General features: G+C 34.5%; 1 protein-coding gene across 1 annotated transcript; it reads right to left on the bottom strand.

Annotated features, from left to right (window-relative positions):
- Positions 1-7,996: 7,996 nt before the first annotated feature.
- On the bottom strand, positions 7,997-12,418 carry LOC128746092 (uncharacterized). The gene has a single exon (XM_053843141.1). The coding sequence runs from the start codon at positions 12,416-12,418 to the stop codon at positions 7,997-7,999; it is 4,422 nt and encodes a 1,473-aa protein (XP_053699116.1).
- Between the last annotated feature and the right edge of the window lie 6,813 nt (positions 12,419-19,231).

Genomic DNA, 19,231 nt, shown 5'->3' on the forward strand with positions numbered 1-19,231 from the left:
AGATAAGAAGATAAGAAGATAAGAAGATAAGAAGATAAGAAGATAAGAAGATAAGAAGATAAGAAGATAAGAAGATAAGAAGATAAGAAGATAAGAAGATAAGAAGATAAGAAGATAAGAAGATAAGAAGATAAGAAGATAAGAAGATAGGAAGATAGGAAGATAGGAAGATAGGAAGATAGGAAGATAGGAAGATAGGAAGATAGGAAGATAGGAAGATAAGAAGATAAGAAGATAAGAAGATAAGAAGATAAGAAGATAAGAAGATAAGAAGATAAGAAGATAAGAAGATAAGAAGATAAGAAGATAAGAAGATAAGAAGATAAGAAGATAAGAAGATAAGAAGATAAGAAGATAAGAACATAAGAACATAAGAAGATAAGAAGATAAGAAGATAAGAAGATAAGAAGATAAGAAGATAAGAAGATAAGAAGATAAGAAGATAAGAAGATAAGAAGATAAGAAGATAAGAAGATAAGAAGATAAGAAGATAAGAAGATAAGAAGATAAGAAGATAAGAAGATAAGAAGATAAGAAGATATGAAGATAAGAAGATAAGAAGATAAGAAGATAAGAAGATAAGAAGATAAGAAGATAAGAAGATAAGAAGATAAGAAGATAAGAAGATAAGAAGATAAGAAGATAAGAAGATAAGAAGATAAGAAGATAAGAAGATAAGAAGATAAGAAGATAAGAAGATAAGAAGATAAGAAGATAAGAAGATAAGAAGATAAGAAGATAAGAAGATAAGAAGATAAGAACATAAGAAGATAAGAAGATAAGAAGATAAGAAGATAAGAAGATAAGAAGATAAGAAGATAAGAAGATAAGAAGATAAGAAGATAAGAAGATAAGAAGATAAGAAGATAAGAAAATAAGAAGATAAGAAGATAAGAAGATAAGAAGATAAGAAGATAAGAAGATAAGAAGATGAGAAGATAAGAAGATAAGAAGATAAGAAGATAAGAAGATAAGAAGATAAGAAGATAAGAAGATAAGAAGATAAGAAGATAAGAAGATAAGAAGATAAGAAGATAAGAAGATAAGAAGATAAGAAGATAAGAAGATAAGAAGATAAGAAGATAAGAAGATAAGAAGATAAGAAGATAAGAAGATAAGAAGATAAGAAGATAAGAAGATAAGAAGATAAGAAGATAAGAAGATAAGAAGATAAGAAGATAAGAAGATAAGAAGATAAGAAGATAGGAAGATAGGAAGATAGGAAGATAGGAAGATAGGAAGATAGGAAGATAGGAAGATAAGAAGATAAGAAGATAAGAAGATAAGAAGATAAGAAGATAAGAAGATAAGAAGATAAGAAGATAAGAAGATAAGAAGATAAGAAGATAAGAAGATAAGAAGATAAGAAGATAAGAAGATAAGAAGATAAGAAGATAAGAAGATAAGAAGATAAGAAGATAACAAACTAGAAAACTAGGAAAAAAAGATATCAAGAACGCAAAAAAAAACAAGGAACAGCAAATGAAAAATCCTTTAGAACTTTTCAAGCTTTTAAAACGTAGAGAAAATAAAAACAGGGAAAATAGAAGACAGTCAGAAATCAGATAACAGATAACAGATAACTTATGAGTTAGGAACAGAGAAAACGGAAATTTCAGGATAAAAAGAAAACAGAACAGAACTAAGAAAGCAGCTTTAGCAGCGAAAGCAGAGAACGGTGAAATTCGAAAATCAGTAAACAAGGGTACACATTATAAAGTTCTGAATAATTCTGAAAACAAATATTTTGGAAAACAGAAAAAAACAAAGAATGCAGGAAAAAGAAAAACAGAGAAAACAGGGAAAGCAGAAACCGCAATAAACAGAGGAATATCGAAACGGAGAAAACAGAAATATCATGAAACAGAAAATACAGGAAGCACAGCGTAAACCAAATCGGACGAAGAAAAATAAGAAAAGTTTAAAAGTGAGAAAATACGAACCTTTTTAAAAATAGAAAAACTAGATATCTGAAAACAGAGAATCCAGAAAATAAGAGGTGCACAAAACAAGGAAAGCAGAGAAATCATGAAATAGCGAGTGTAGAAAACAAAAGAAGCAGAAATCCGTATACAGGAAAAGCAGAAAACAGAAAAATCGAAGAAATAAAATGCAGAAAACATAATATTAAAAGAAACCAGGAGACATAAAAAACAAATAAAGATTTGTAAAACAGGAGACAGGGAAAACAAAAATATCATAAAACAAAGAATACGGAGATGGCAGACAAATTAAAAACCGGAGAAAGTATTGTAGTTAGTAGACAAATTAAACAGAGATAACAGCGAGAACAGAAAACAGAGACAGTGGAGATTTCAGAAAACAAAAAATAAAGAAAACAGCAAAAACAGGAAACGGAACAAATAAAGCATTAAATAAATAAAGGAAACAGAGTAAAAAGGAACAAAGATTGTAAAAATTCCAAAAGTAGAGAAACGATTAATTCAGAAAACAGTAGAAAAAGAAAGCAGAAAACAGAGGGAGCAAAAAATACAGGATCCAGAAAACAAAGAAATCAGAAACAAAAAAAACAAGAAACTAAGAGGTGAATATACCAAAAAACCGAAAGCCAAGAATCCCAGAAACCGAGAAAACAAAAAAAAGATACGAATAGAACCAGAAAACTCGAAACAAACAAAAAACAAAAAGAAACAAGAACACAAGATAACGAAATAAGAATACATAAAAAATGAGAAAACGAGCAAAAATAAAATAAGAAAAAACAAAATAACAAGAAACCACGAAAACAAACAAATAAGAAAACGAGAAAACAAGAAAGCGAGGTAACAAGAAACAGCAAATGGAAAATCTTTCAGGACTTTTAAAACCTAAAATTTTGAAAAGAGAAAAGAAAACAGAGAACAACAATAGAGATAACAGACAAAACTAAGAAATTAAGGACAGCGAAAACAGAAAAATCAGATTAGGAAAAACAGAAATCAAAATCTAGTTTGAACAGCGAAAGAAGAAAACGGGAAAATAAAAAAAATCAGAAACCAAGGAAAGCATGAAACAGACAGACAAAAGGAAGGGCAAACAATATAGAAAACAGAGAATTCCGAAAACAAATATTTTGGAAAACCGAAAAAATACAAAAAGAATACGAGATATAGAAGATACAGAGGAAAAAGGGAAAACAGATACCGGAATATATAGAGGAATAAAAAAACAGAGAAAACAGGATATCATAAAAAAACAGAAAACACAGCGAGATTAAAAACAAATGAAGATAAGAAAAAATAAATAAAAGCGAAAAATCAGAAAACTGAAAATAGAGGATCCAGAAAACAAAGACAACTGGAGGAGCACAAAACAAAGAAAACAGAAAAATCAGGAAACACAGAAAACAGGGAACCTTATAATCATAGGAAATGCAGAAACCCGAGAAAACAGAAACAACGATGGGATCAGAAAACAATGAAAACCAAGATTCCAGAAAATAAGATAAAACGGAGAAAACTGATAAATCAGAAAATAATGAAGGTGGAAAGAGGAAAAGCAGACTATAGAAAAGACAAGTAAAGCAGAAAACAGAGAAAATTTAATATACAAAGAAATCGGAAATGTTAAACAAATAAAGAAACGGATAAGGCCATTGCGAATATTTTATAAAGTCCGATGTTGGACTACTGAAGGAGGGGGGAGGCGAATAAAACAAAGAGATTTTTTAATCGAGGAATAAAAATGCGTTTTTAGAATTTTTAATTAAAGTTCAAATGTGAAAAACAAATCAATTCTTTATTTTCACATACACATTATTATTTTCCGTGCAAAATCCTACAAAAAGAAAGACGAGAATGATAGAAAAAATTTACTGCCGATTTTCGGAAATTTCATTGTTCGAATTTTCATTTTTGTTTCGTATTAGAAGCGTTTACTCCACTCGTGTACTAATTTTTCGAGTTTTCAAGGCTGCAGAGCCCACCGGCATTTGATTTTATAAACGGAATTTGACGTATAACATACAAATTTTGTTTGCCACCCGATTTTTCAAGATAATTTCCAAGGGGGGGGGGGAGGTAGGAGGGGCGTGACAAAAACTTTAAAAGTAAATTGCAATGGCCTAATAAGAGACAGAGAAAACAGATATTATAAAACAAAGAATACAGAGAAGGTAGGCAAATTATAAAAAGGAGAAAGCACTGTAACTAGGAGACCGCTAAAACAGAGACAATATGGAGAACAAAGACAATAGAAATATCAAAAAGCAAAAAGAAAAAATGGCAAAATCAGAAAACAATGACATTGGAAAACAGAAAAATGAAGAAAACAGTGACAGCAGAAAAAACCTACAAATGAACAAATGGAGCAATAGTAAAACAGAAACACAGAAAAAAGAGTAAATATTACAAGCACAAAACAAAGAAATTGAAGAAAGTAAGGAAATCAGGAAAGAGAGAACACTATAAATGCAGAAATTCCAGAAAGCTAAGAAATGAATTTAGGAAACAAAAGAAAAAGAAAAATCAGAAAATAGAGAAAAGAAAGGAAGCAAAAAATGGTAGAGCTAGAAAACGGAAAAAGGCAAGAAAACAAAGAAACCAGAATACAAAGAAAACAAGAAAGCAGAAAGAAAAGAAAATAGCGAAAATTAGAAAACATAATATCCAGAAAAGTAGAGAAAACAGGAAACAGTACACGAAGAAAGCAAAAAGAGCACACAACAAAGAAACCAGACAACCTTGAAAATTTGAAAACAATGAGTTCAGAAAACAAAGAAAACAAGAAATACAGAAAACCAAGAAAATAGCGAAAGAACAAAGCACGAAAAGCACAAACAGAGCAAACATCGAAAAAGAAAACGTAAAAAAGGGTTAAATCAAAAGCAGAAAGAAAGAGGAAATCATGTAAAACAAATACATTAACAGCAAATAGATGATAGAAACAACAGAGATATTGAAGAACACAGAAAAAACCGAATAATAAAAAAGGGAAAGTAAAAAGGGAAAGGGAAAAAGGGAAAGAAAACAAAGAAAAGAAAAACAGAAAAAGCCGAAAAACAAGGCAAGAGAAATCAGGAAACAGAGCAAACAGAGAAACCCAAGAAAACTTAGAACAATGATGAATTCAGAATTCAGAGAAAATGGCGATAAAAAAGAAAACGAAAAACATCAGAAACAGCAAAGGTAGAAAACAATAGATCTAAGAAATAGAAATAAAAAACATACAAAACTTATTCTAAAAAGAAACCGGGTATCATAAAAAAACACGTAAAAAACAGAAAAAGGAGATAGAAAAAGTAGTGATAGTATAAAGCAAAGAATGTACAGAAGGCAATCAAATTACAAAACGGAGAAAGCACTATATGTAGAAGAGTGTTAAAACAGAGACAACAGACGAATCAGAAAACTGAGAAAATGGAGAAATAGAAAAATCCAACGTCTTTAGAAAACAAAAAGAATAAACAAAACAGCGAAAGCAGAAAACATAACAAATGAAACAATATAAAAACAAAAAAAAGGAGAACAAAGGAAATAGAAAGTGTGCAGAACAAAGAAATTGAAAAAAAATGAAAATCAGGAAACAGTTAACACAAGAAATGCAAAAATTTCAAAAACAAAAAATCCGCAAAAAAATTATTCAGAACGCAGAGAAAACAGAAGAAACGAAAAATAAAAGACGGAAAAAGAAAACAATGAAATCAGAATACAAAGAAATCAATCAGGGGTCAATCCCGGTGCAGTGGCTCTTACACCAAGGGCCCGGGTTCAAATCCCAACCCGTCAGAAGTCACGAATGACTCAAGCTGTTAAAATGACTATAATCAAACACAAAAAAAATAAAGAAATCAAGAAAAACAGAAACCAAATAAAACAAAGAAATTAGTGTATATAGAGAAAATAGAAACGGTGCTGTGTACTGATACAAAGAGAATGGAAAAAGAGCGCAAAATATAGAAAACAGAGAAACTAGCAAACACAGAAAACAACTAACTCTGGAAAAAGAATAAACAGGCAATACAGAATTCCAGGAAAACAGCTAAACTACAAACCGGGAAGAGCAGAAAACATAGAAACATCAAAACATTCAAAATTTATCATTTATTCAAAAGAATAAAGAATAAAGAATAAAGAATAAAGAATAAAGAATAAAGAATAAAGAATAAAGAATAAAGAATAAAGAATAAAGAATAAAGAATAAAGAATAAAGAATAAAGAATAAAGAATAAAGAATAAAGAATAAAGAATAAAGAATAAAGAATAAAGAATAAAGAATAAAGAATAAAGAATAAAGAATAAAGAATAAAGAATAAAGAATAAAGAATAAAGAATAAAGAATAAAGAATAAAGAATAAAGAATAAAGAATAAAGAATAAAGAATAAAGAATAAAGAATAAAGAATAAAGAATAAAGAATAAAGAATAAAGAATAAAGAATAAAGAATAAAGAATAAAGAATAAAGAATAAAGAATAAAGAATAAAGAATAAAGAATAAAGAATAAAGAATAAAGAATAAAGAATAAAGAATAAAGAATAAAGAATAAAGAATAAAGAATAAAGAATAAAGAATAAAGAATAAAGAATAAAGAATAAAGAATAAAGAATAAAGAATAAAGAATAAAGAATAAAGAATAAAGAATAAAGAATAAAGAATAAAGAATAAAGAATAAAGAATAAAGAATAAAGAATAAAGAATAAAGAATAAAGAATAAAGAATAAAGAATAAAGAATAAAGAATAAAGAATAAAGAATAAAGAATAAAGAATAAAGAATAAAGAATAAAGAATAAAGAATAAAGAATAAAGAATAAAGAATAAAGAATAAAAAATAAAGAATAAAGAATAAAGAATAAAGAATAAAGAATAAAGAATAAAGAATAAAGAATAAAGAATAAAGAATAAAGAATAAAGAATAAAGAATAAAGAATAAAGAATAAAGAATAAAGAATAAAGAATAAAGAATAAAGAATAAAGAATAAAGAATAAAGAATAAAGAATAAAGAATAAAGAATAAAGAATAAAGAATAAAGAATAAAGAATAAAGAATAAAGAATAAAGAATAAAGAATAAAGAATAAAGAATAAAGAATAAAGAATAAAGAATAAAGAATAAAGAATAAAGAATAAAGAATAAAGAATAAAGAATAAAGAATAAAGAATAAAGAATAAAGAATAAAGAATAAAGAATAAAGAATAAAGAATAAAGAATAAAGAATAAAGAATAAAGAATAAAGAATAAAGAATAAAGAATAAAGAATAAAGAATAAAGAATAAAGAATAAAGAATAAAGAATAAAGAATAAAGAATAAAGAATAAAGAATAAAGAATAAAGAATAAAGAATAAAGAATAAAGAATAAAGAATAAAGAATAAAGAATAAAGAATAAAGAATAAAGAATAAAGAATAAAGAATAAAGAATAAAGAATAAAGAATAAAGAATAAAGAATAAAGAATAGAGAATAGAGAATAGAGAATAGAGAATAGAGAATAAAGAATAGAGAATAGAGAATAGAGAATAGAGAATAGAAAATAGAAAATAGAAAATAGAAAATAGAAAATAGAGAATAGAGAATAGAGAATAGAGAATAGAGAATAAAGAATAAAGAATAAAGAATCAAGAATAAAGAGTCAAGAATTAAGAATTAAGAATTACGAGTTAGGAATGAGGTTTTTTACGCAAAACGTAGTGTTTTATCCAGGAAAAGATCACGGGCGTAAGTTTCGGGAATACAACTTAAAACGCAGGAACTTGCCAAAAAATCAACCAATTTTAATAAATGATAAACTTAGCTTTAATTTCACTGTTGGATTTATTATAAACTTTAGTGTGACCGATTGCTAGTGTGCTCAGAACGGAACTGATCAAAGGGGATCAAAAATGCGATCGGTATATGATCGCAGACTCTATTCAACTATTAAGGGCGATATTATCGTCGCTCTTATCTTTGCGTTTTTACGAGATTGAATCTAATTGAAACACTGAATGTGATCTAAACCTAACATAGACCGGCCACCGAAATGAATATTTCATAAGTATGTAAATGATTTGAATTACAATTCAATTTAAATCTGATAACTTATTTTCTAAGTTTGTTTCTTCTTCATTATTATCGCCTTCCAACGCCGACGGTAGTAGACACAGCTTCGAAGTGGGCCGTTTAAAAATACCAGCCTCAGTACGTACGGTCGCAACACGCACTACACCATCTTGTCCTGGATGCAATTCCATTATGCGGGCTAACGGCCAGCGAATTGGAGGAAGCTGATGATCTTGGAGAATGACCACTTGATCGACCTTCAGATCGACTATACGTGGGTTGACGGTAGCTTGACGTTGTAACTCCTTGAGATACTCGGATGTCCAGCGGTACCAGAAATACTGTAGTTTTTGTTGAAGAAACTGATATCTGCTCAAACGATTGGTAGGAACCTCCCGAAGGTCCGGATCCGGAAGCGCCTGTAGTGATGAGCCCACCAAGAAGTGCCCTGGGGTAAGAGCTCGCAGGTCGTTAGGGTCGTCTGATAACGTCGTCAAAGGGCGCGAGTTCATGCACCCCTCAATTTGCACCAACACCGTTTCAAGGTCCTCCTGAAGTAATGTACTTGCTCCAACTTGACGAAGCAGGTGCCTTTTTGCCACCTTTACAGCGGCTTCCCAAAGCCCCCCAAAGTTTGGAGCTCGAGGAGGAATCATGTGCCATTGAATTCCCATCGTTGCGAGATTGGTAGCGATACTGTTCTGTTTGGATGGTTTGAGCATTTGGTAGAGAGCATGAAGTTCGTGTTTGGCACCAGCAAAATTCGTGGCATTATCCGAATAAATATGTTCTGGGTAGCCACGACGTGCCATAAATCGCCGCAGAGCAGAGAGAAAAGCTGCTGTAGTCAAGTCCCCGACTAACTCAATATGTACTGCTTTGGTGCAGAAGCATACGAAGATCGCAACATAAGCTTTAATTACGGTACCTTTGCGAATTCTGGATTTAATATACACCGGTCCGCAATAGTCTACACCAACTGATGCGAACGGCCGACTTGGAGTGATGCGAGGCGATGGAATTTGCCCAACAGGCTGTTTAATCGGGCGAGGATCGGCACGGGTACAGCGGTAACAATTCCAAATTGTGCTGCGTACGGCCCTTCTACCACAGGTTGGCCAAAAGTCGTTTCGAACTGCAGCGAGTGTGTGAGAAATTCCTCCGTGTAATAGTTTACGATGGTATGATACAAGCAGCAGTCGGGTGAAATGATGAGTGCCAGGTAAGAGAATAGGGTGTTTGGTTTCATAAGGTTGATTCGACAGTCTCAGTCGACCACCGACACGAATAATTCCAGACGAGTCCACGAACGGATTCAACAGCTTCAATGTGGACTGATTGGCAACCGATTGTCCTCTGCGGAGAACTCGTAACTCGTTCGGGTAGCACTCAGCTTGCACCAATTTTACCAGTGTGGTTTGTGAATGTTTCACTTCTTCTAGCGATAGAACAATGGTGCTTTCTCTCGTTCCCTTACGAGAGTTTTTAATAAATCGAAGGCAATAAGCAATCGATCGTACCATACGGTGATATAAAGAAAATCGAGTTATTAAAGGGTTAGGTGGTGGTGGTATTCGGATCGCCAAACTAGTCACCTTACGCTCAAGTATTTCGTCAGACGGGGCGGCTAATGGGATTTGAAATTCCGGCCAATAAGTTTTATCTTTTTGCAACCACTCTGGTCCATGTCTCCAGAGCTCGCTTTTTATGATTTGTTGGACTGTCATACCCCGGGAAACTAGATTAGCTGGATTTTCCGCTCCCGGTACATGCCGCCATTTAGAGCCATGGGTTAGAATTTGGATTTCAGCCACGCGATTTGACACAAATGTTTTCCAGGTAGGCGATGGGGAACGCAGCCAAAATAATACTACGGTAGAATCTGACCAGCACCAAATAGACTCCAATCGGATTTCCAAAGCGGTACCAACCTTTGCCACTAGCTGAGCAGCTAGCTTAGCGGCGCACAATTCCAACCGCGGAATACTGCGTTTTTTCAACGGCGCCACCCTTGATTTGGAAGTTAATAGTTCCACCTTGATTCTTCCGTAGCCCATATCCGAACGCACATACACACATGCCCCATAAGCCACGTCAGAGGCGTCTGCGAAGCAGTGTAATTGCACATCTCCTGTCTCAAATGCATACCGTTCAATACGAAATTCTGCAAGCTGTGGTAAATCAGAAATAAAGGATATCCATATGGTTTGAATTTCAGCGGGTACTTCTTCATCCCAATCCAACGATAACGTCCACAGTTGTTGCATTACTATTTTGGCCCGGACGATGATAGGTGCGATTAAACCAAGTGGATCGTAAAGCCGCGCGATTATTGATAGGATATGACGTTTCGTTATTGATGCATCTTTCATATTAACGTTGACTTCGAAACGAAATTGGTCAGTCGAAGGCTCCCAACTAATTCCCAAAGTTTTGATCGTCTGCTCTGGATCGAACGTTCGATCGGATTGAGTGGCCAAGTCTTCCTCTGGTATATCGTTTAGGACCTCGTGGGAATTGTAACAAAACTTTCGTAAACGAAAACCTCCTCGCGTGAGTAACTCAGACATCTCTCGGCGCAGTTTAATCGCCGACTCAACACTATCCTCTCCTCGGATGAAATCGTCCATATAAAAATCTCGCTTGAGAGCTTTGGCAGCGAGAGGGAACAAGTGGCCTTCATCTTCAGCCAGTTGACACAACGTTCGTGTCGCCAAAAAGGATGAGGGTGCCAATCCATACGTCACAGTGGTGAGGACGTATTCAGTAACGGGGTGCTTTTTGTTGAAACGAAACAGTACACATTGGAGAAACTGATCATCAGGGTGTATTTTTATCATGCGGTACATCTTTTCTATGTCCGCCAAAAGAACTATTCGGTACTGTCGGAAGCGCAAAATAATGGTATACAACTCGTCTTGGATTGCAGGACCAACTAAAAGTGCATCATTCAGGGAATATCCGGTACTGGTTTTTGCCGACGCATCGAACACGCCGCGCACCTTGGTAGTCGTGCTCGATTCCTTCACGACCGGGTGATGAGGGAGGTAACAGGTAATCAAAGATTTCTTTTCATCCTGAGATATTTCACGCATATGCCTGAGGTTAATGAACTCTGACATGAGCGTATGATATCTTTCCTTAAGCTGCTCGTTCCGATCCAGTTTTCGTTCGAGGCTTTCCAATCTCCTTAATGCATTAGAGTAGGAATCACCAATTTTACTAAAAATGTCCTCCCTTTTTGGATATTGCACTATATACCGCCCGGAATTGTCCCTAGAAACCGTGTCACGAAAAAAGTCCTCACACATTTGTTCTGTCGGGGAAAGTACTTTTGTGTGCAATTCTTCTATTCGCCAAAATTTCTCTATGTTCCTATCGAGTGACTCTAGGGTAGAAATGTTACATATCGGAGTGTGATAGGTTGTTTCATGTGACGATATTCCGGTAACGAGCCATCCAAACTCGCTTTCAATCAGCATAGGGTGTGATTTTCCTAAATCAATCCGGCCACCCTTCAGAAAGGTATAGAAGTGTTCAGCACCAATAATCAAATCAATTTTTTGGGAAACGTTAAAGTTGGGATCTGCCAGTTCAATACCCTCGGGAATAGTCCAACTGTCCCTTTTGACAGTGATCGCAGGTAGCATGGTTGTAATCTTGGGGAGAATCAGACAATCTATTTGGACTGCAAACTTTCCAATTCGCGATCGTACTTCAGTGGAAACCAAACCAGTAGCTCGAACTTTTGATTCGCCGACGCCAAAGATTGGTTGATTCAGACGTCGTTGAGGTAAGTTTAATCGTTGCGAGAGTCGTTCGCTCATCAAACAGCATTGGGATGCAGAATCTAAAATCGCTCGGGCTAGATGTTCTCTCCCATATCTATCCAACACGATGAGTACCACCGTTGATAGGAACACATTAATACTGCGGGGGTCAGATACTGAGTTGGTGGAAACAATTTTATCAGTTGCAGCTGGAACCGTCTCGATCTCACATCGAGCAACGTTGGAACTTGGGCAGTGTTGAGGAAGCTGGCCATGGGTAGCGCCATGATTGGGATTTTCGATGACAGTCGCTGTTGTCTCGAAACCAGGGTGTAACAAAGTGTGATGACGCCTTTGGCATATTTGACAGGCATACTTGGAAGCACATTTTCGAACGAAATGATCCCTACGGAAACAATTACTACAAATCTTCTTTGTGTTAACCAATTGGAGTTTATCCTTTAACGACATTTTCTCGAAAACGGGACATTTAACTAGGAAGTGTCGTTGTTCGCATGCATGGCAGGCGGGTAAGTAGTTTTCCGTCGCGGCGAAGCTTCCAATTCGGGAAGAAGGTTGACATTGGGATGACCTTTGGTGCTTTGCGGGAAAATGATGTTTATTTGGAGTGGATGGCACAGAATAATCAGCATTTATGGATAGTGATTCCATGGTGCGGATTTTCTTGGTAAGAAATTCGATAAGATTTGTTTACGTTGGATCACCATCAGCAGAAATAAACTCTTCCCAGTCTTTCAGTGTTTGCTCATCGACTCTTGCACAAAGCAATTGAACCAACAGGCTGCTCCAGTGCGCTGTAGGTTCATTCAATTGTTCCAAAATTTTTACATGTCGCTGGAATTCTTCTACTACGACACGCAGGGATGAAATAGATTTTCCGATTGGCTTGGGTTGGGACGTTATGGCTTGCAAGTGCTTCTTTTTCAGTAAGTATTTGTTTGAATACCGGTTTAAAAGGGACTCCCAGGCAACCGCGTAATTGTTTGCGGTGATCGTAAGCGACTCTATCAGTTTGAGTGCATCTCCCTTTAAAGCTGAGCGTAAGTATTGGAATTTTTGGATACACGGGATCTCCGAAGCGGAATGGATTAATGAATTGAATGAGTCATGGAATGTTAACCAATCGTTCAAGTCCCCATCGAACTGAGGTAAAGAAATCGTCGGAAGTTTTACACCACTAAACTGCGAAACTATAGGTACTGTCGATACCGGCTGAATTGGAGCTGGTGCAGCGGGAGGGACTAGCGACATCAGACCACCTTTAACTCGAAAATATTGCTCTTCTACCTTTGCTCTGGTTGCCGTATTTAAATGAATAAATTCATCAGTATCATCAAATGTCTCATACTCAGCTTGAATCGACTCGAAAGTCTCCATCAGTGTATCCAGTCTGCTCATTCGTATCGCTACCTCTTGGGAATCTCGATCAGGATCGTAATTTTGCAGGAATTCGTCGATGCGCCTTATTGAATCGATGATGTTCCGTCTTTTCAGCTCCTTTTGTTTCATCTTTTTCTCCGACATCGTGATGAATGGAAAGTTTTCACGATTCAGCTAAAATTGATCGAAAGACACAGGAAGTACCAAAGCGGGGTGGATGTAAACTTGGACAGGCACTCACCTGTGCCTGAATATAATCAGGCCTTGTATTATATATAAATCTGCAGCTCGGGAAACTCGGAAGTAATTTTGCCACTGGTAGTGGCCAAGGATGCAAACGGCTGGCGGCAAAGTTTAACAATGTACACTTTCGGGATAAATATCGTTTGTCTGGTTTTTCCGGTTGGTTTAATCCTCGGGATGGGTAGGATTATGACAATTGGTAACCAGAACACTGGAGGAATCGGGAGAATTACCAAATCCGACATTTCAACTGTACTTTCAACTGTAATTTGTGGAATCGGAACTGGTTGAACATCGTCCAGTTCCGTATCCGAAAGGTCTGATTTAAATTCAGCCATGCTTGAGTACGAGTACGATATTCACTTACACTGCGCTTTCGCGATTAGTGGTTAGTTAGTTTTATTTTTTCTTTTGTGATATTTCAGGTGTCTGCTTACCGCTGGTGGGGGCTCGCACCTCTGAATTAGTATGGTTTTTGATTAAAAGTCGTGGATTACTTACAGGTAGATTGTTATTTTCATCTCCTGGAGCCTGGGTAGATAGTGTCGGATTCCAAGTGGCGGGATTAATCCTCCTTTGTAGACTTGGTGACTGTGATACTAGATGTTCGCTCTGTTAACACTGTTCACTTCGTTTAACCACTTGCCTTAAGACTGCGCCAATTATGCTATAAAGTTTCACGTTAGCATAAAAAAAAAATTTATTCACTATACTTTTAACACTTGATCGTTCCTAACTACACACAAGACTGAATTGAAAATTAATTCTATAAGGCTTATATCTACTGAATCTGCTGATGCGTCGTTTCCTCGGGTGGTTCGATTCTGATTCAACCTTTGTCCGCGTGGTTCGATCGGGTCTTGCAGTCGTCATCGGTTGTTGATCGATGGTTGCGTTGATGGTTTGGTTCCTCGGTTTGTTGCTATGGGTCCCGGCTAGGTTTTCGCTGACGTCTTGACTTCGGGTGCGCTTTGGTCGGGTAGTTGTGGTGTAACGTATATATATATATACTAGCTGACCCGACAAACTTCGTATTGCCACAAATTAACCTGTGTTGTACATAAATCATGAATCTCGGATGATCTTTGTCACTTCTCGAGTTTTGCAAGCCCCCCAGTGGGCGGCGCATCCGACGGCGGGTCACCGGCAACACTCGCGACCGGCTCGTCCTGAACGATCTAGTGTTACTATAGATAGTTTTTGTGGTCTTGTTATTGATTAATGTTTTATGGAAGAGTCTCGAATTTCTCGAGTTGGATTAGTTTTTGAGTTTCGCAAAAATTTCTGTTTTATTTGTATGAGAGTCCATATCCCCCTACCACAGGGGTGAGAGGTCTCTAACTATCATAAAATAAATTCAAGACTCAAAAATCTCCTACATGCTAAATTTGGTTGCATTTGCTTGATTAGTTCTCGAGTTATGAGGAAATTTGTATGGAAGTCCCCCCTCTTAAAGGGGAGAGGAGTTATAATTCCTCTTATAATGAGGGGAGGGGTCTCAATTCACCATAGAATAAATTCTTGTCACCAAAAAAAACACCCACATGCCAAATGTTGTTCTATTTGCTTGATTAGTTCTCGAGTTAGGAGGAAATGTGTATTTCATTTGTACAGGAGCCCCCCCCTCTTAGAGTGGGGAGGGGTCCTAATTCACCGTAGAAAATTTTCTTGCCCTCGAAAACCTTCACATGCCAAAGTTGGTTCCATTTGCTTGATTAGTTCTCGAGTTATGAGGAAATTTGTATGGAAGCCCCCCCTCTTAAAGGGGAGAGGAGTTACAATTCCCCTTATAAAGAGGGAGGGGTCTCAATTTACCATAGAATAAATTCTTGTCACCGAAAACACCCACATGCCAAATTTGGTTCTATTTGCTTGATTAGTTCTCGAGTTATGAGGAAATTTGTATTTCATTTGTATAGGAGCCCCCCCTCCTATAGTGGGGAGAGGTTCTTATTCATCATAGAAAACATTCTTGCCTCCAAAAACACCTACATGCCAAATTTGGTTCCATTTGCTTGATTAGCTCTCGAGTTATAAGGAAATTTGTATTTCGTTTGTGTAGGAGCCCCCCCCCCCTCTTAAAGTGGGGAGGGGTCCCAATTCATCATAGAAAAAAATTTTGTCTTCAAAAACACACACATGCCAAATTTGGTTCCATTTGCTTGATTAGTTCTCGAGTTATGAGGAAATTGGTATTTCATTTGTACAGGAGCCCCCCCTCTTAAAGTGAGGAGGGGTCCTAATTCAACATAGAAAATTTTCTTGCCCTCGAAAACCTTCACATGCCAAATTTGGTTCCATTTGCTTGATTAGTTCTCGAATTATGAGGAAATTTGTATTTCATTTGTGTAGAAGCCCCCCCTCTTGATGTGTGGAAGGATCCTAATTCACCGTAGAAAATATTTTTGCCTCCAAAAACCTCCACATGCCGAATTTGGTTCTATTTGCTTGATTAGTTCTCGAGTTATGGGGAAATTTGTATTTCATTTGTATTGGAGCCCCCCCTCCTAATGTGGGAAGAGGTCCTAATTCATCACAGAAAAAATTCTTGCCTCCAAAAACACCTACACGCCAAATTTGGTTCCATTTGCTGGATTAGTTCTCAGTTCTCGAGTTATGAGGAAATTTGTATTTCATTTGTATAGGAGCCCCCCCTCCTATAGTGGGGAGAGGTTCTTATTCATCATAGAAAACATTCTTGCCTCCAAAAACACCTACATGCCAAATTTGGTTCCATTTGCTTGATTAGCTCTCGAGTTATAAGGAAATTTGTATTTCGTTTGTGTAGGAGCCCCCCCCCCCTCTTAAAGTGGGGAGGGGTCCCAATTCATCATAGAAAAAAATTTTGTCTTCAAAAACACACACATGCCAAATTTGGTTCCATTTGCTTGATTAGTTCTCGAGTTATGAGGAAATTGGTATTTCATTTGTACAGGAGCCCCCCCTCTTAAAGTGAGGAGGGGTCCTAATTCAACATAGAAAATTTTCTTGCCCTCGAAAACCTTCACATGCCAAATTTGGTTCCATTTGCTTGATTAGTTCTCGAGTTATGAGGAAATTTGTATGGAAACCCCCCCTCTTAAAGGGGAGAGAAGTTATAATTCCCCTTATAAAGAGGGGAGGGGTCTCAAATTACCCTAGAATAAATTCTTGTCACCAAAAACACCCACATGCCAAATTTGGTTCTATTTGCTTGATTAGTTCTCGAGTTATGCAGAAATTTGTGTTTCATTTGTATGGGAGCCCCCCCTCTTAGTGGGGGGAGGGGTATCTAACCATCACTAAAACCTTTCCTGGCCCCAAAAACCTCTACATGCAAATTTTCACGCCGATTGGTTCAGTAGTTTTTGATTCTATAAGGAACACAGGACAGACAGACAGACAGACAGACAGACAGACAGACAGACAGAAATCCTTCTTTATAGGTATAGATAGTGAGAGAGAGAGAGAGTCGATTCATGGCCGACATTGAAACTGGCCGGCCGCGGCCTACTGCAGACACACATCACAGATCTTAAAAATACTTTTGAGCGCATTGATCACCAAATTCTGATTCGAATCTGAGCTGTTTAAGGGTTTAAGGGGCTGGTTTCAGAGTTATGATCAAAAAATATTTATCGCTGTGCGATCAGCTGAAAACTGCAAACACCAAGCTCTTATTAATAAGTTTATAGTACAGACTGAATGATCAATGATCACCTACTATCGCAACCGAACTCCGTGTACGCTTTCGATTTCGACTGAAGAGGCTAGTGTGGAACGTGTCAGTGTTCTTAAGTTAGGAGTTGAACTGGACACTAAATGCTAGTGCAACGCACTAGCGGGAACAATATACCAGGTCTGAAATCGATCCAAAAAACGACCCAGGAAGCACCGTACAACGCGGATATAAGGAAATGGACAGATACTCACCTGTACCTGTCCAAAAACAGGCCTTGTAATAATTCTACGGTGGATTTACGGAAAACTGGTTGATGAGGTTAGGGATTGGGAACTCGTCTAAGTGTATTATTGCCAATACCCGTGATCCTGGTCACGGCACCATGTTTTATCCAGGAAAAGATCACGGGCGTAAGTTTCGGGAATACAACTTAAAACGCAGGAACTTGCCAAAAAATCAACCAATTTTAATAAATGATAAACTTAGCTTTAATTTCACTGTTGGATTTATTATAAACTTTAGTGTGACCGATTGCTAGTGTGCTCAGAACGGAACTGATCAAAGGGGATCAAAAATGCGATCGGTATATGATCGCAGACTCTATTCAACTATTAAGGGCGATATTATCGTCGCTCTTATCTTTGCGTTTTTACGAGATTGAATCTAATTGAAACACTGAATGTGATCTAAACCTAACACGTAGAATGGAAAACGTAAAATGTAAAATGTAAAATGTAAAATGTAAAATGTAAAATGTAAAATGTAAAATGTAAAATGTAAAATGTAAAATGTAAAATGTAAAATGTAAAATGTAAAATGTAAAATGTAAAATGTAAAATGTAAAATGTAAAATGTAAAATGTAAAATGTAAAATGTAAAATGTAAAATGTAAAATGTAAAATGTAAAATGTAAAATGTAAAATGTAAAATGTAAAATGTAAAATGTAAAATGTAAAATGTAAAATGTAAAATGTAAAATGTAAAATGTAAAATGTAAAATGTAAAATGTAAAATGTAAAATGTAAAATGTAAAATGTAAAATGTAAAATGTAAAATGTAAAATGTAAAATGTAAAATGTAAAATGTAAAATGTAAAATGTAAAATGTAAAATGTAAAATGTAAAATGTAAAATGTAAAATGTAAAATGTAAAATGTAAAATGTAAAATGTAAAATGTAAAATGTAAAATGTAAAATGTAAAATGTAAAATGTAAAATGTAAAATGTAAAATGTAAAATGTAAAATGTAAAATGTAAAATGTAAAATGTAAAATGTAAAATGTAAAATGTAAAATGTAAAATGTAAAATGTAAAATGTAAAATGTAAAATGTAAAATGTAAAATGTAAAATGTAAAATGTAAAATGTAAAATGTAAAATGTAAAATGTAAAATATAAAATGTAAAATGTAAAATGTAAAATGTAAAATGTAAAATGTAAAATGTAAAATGTAAAATGTAAAATGTAAAATGTAAAATGTAAAATGTAAAATGTAAAATGTAAAATGTAAAATGTAAAAAGTAAAATGTAAAATGTAAAATGTAAAATGTAAAATGTAAAATGTAAAATGTAAAATGTAAAATGTAAAATGTAAAATGTAAAATGTAAAATGTAAAATGTAAAATGTAAAATGTAAAATGTAAAATGTAAAATGTAAAATGTAAAATGTAAAATGTAAAATGTAAAATGTAAAATGTAAAATGTAAAATGTAAAATGTAAAATGTAAAATATAAAATGTAAAATGTTAAATGTAAAATGTTAAATGTAAAATGTAAAATGTAAAATGTAAAATGTAAAATGTAAAATGTAAAACGTAAAATGTAAAATGTAAAATGTAAAATGTAAAATGTAAAATGTAAAATGTAAAATGTAAAATGTAAAATGTAAAATGTAAAATGTAAAATGTAAAATGTAAAATGTAAAATGTAAAATGTAAAATGTAAAATGTAAAATGTAAAATGTAAAATGTAAAATGTAAAATGTAAAATGTAAAATGTAAAATGTAAAATGTAAAATGTAAAATGTAAAATGTAAAATGTAAAATGTAAAATGTAAAATGTAAAATGTAAAATGTAAAATGTAAAATGTAAAATGTAAAATGTAAAATGTAAAATGTAAAATGTAAAATGTAAAATGTAAAATGTAAAATGTAAAATGTAAAATGTAAAATGTAAAATGTAA

Source organism: Sabethes cyaneus, chromosome 1 (assembly GCF_943734655.1).
Source record: "Sabethes cyaneus chromosome 1, idSabCyanKW18_F2, whole genome shotgun sequence".
Lineage (NCBI taxonomy): Eukaryota > Metazoa > Arthropoda > Insecta > Diptera > Culicidae > Sabethes > Sabethes cyaneus.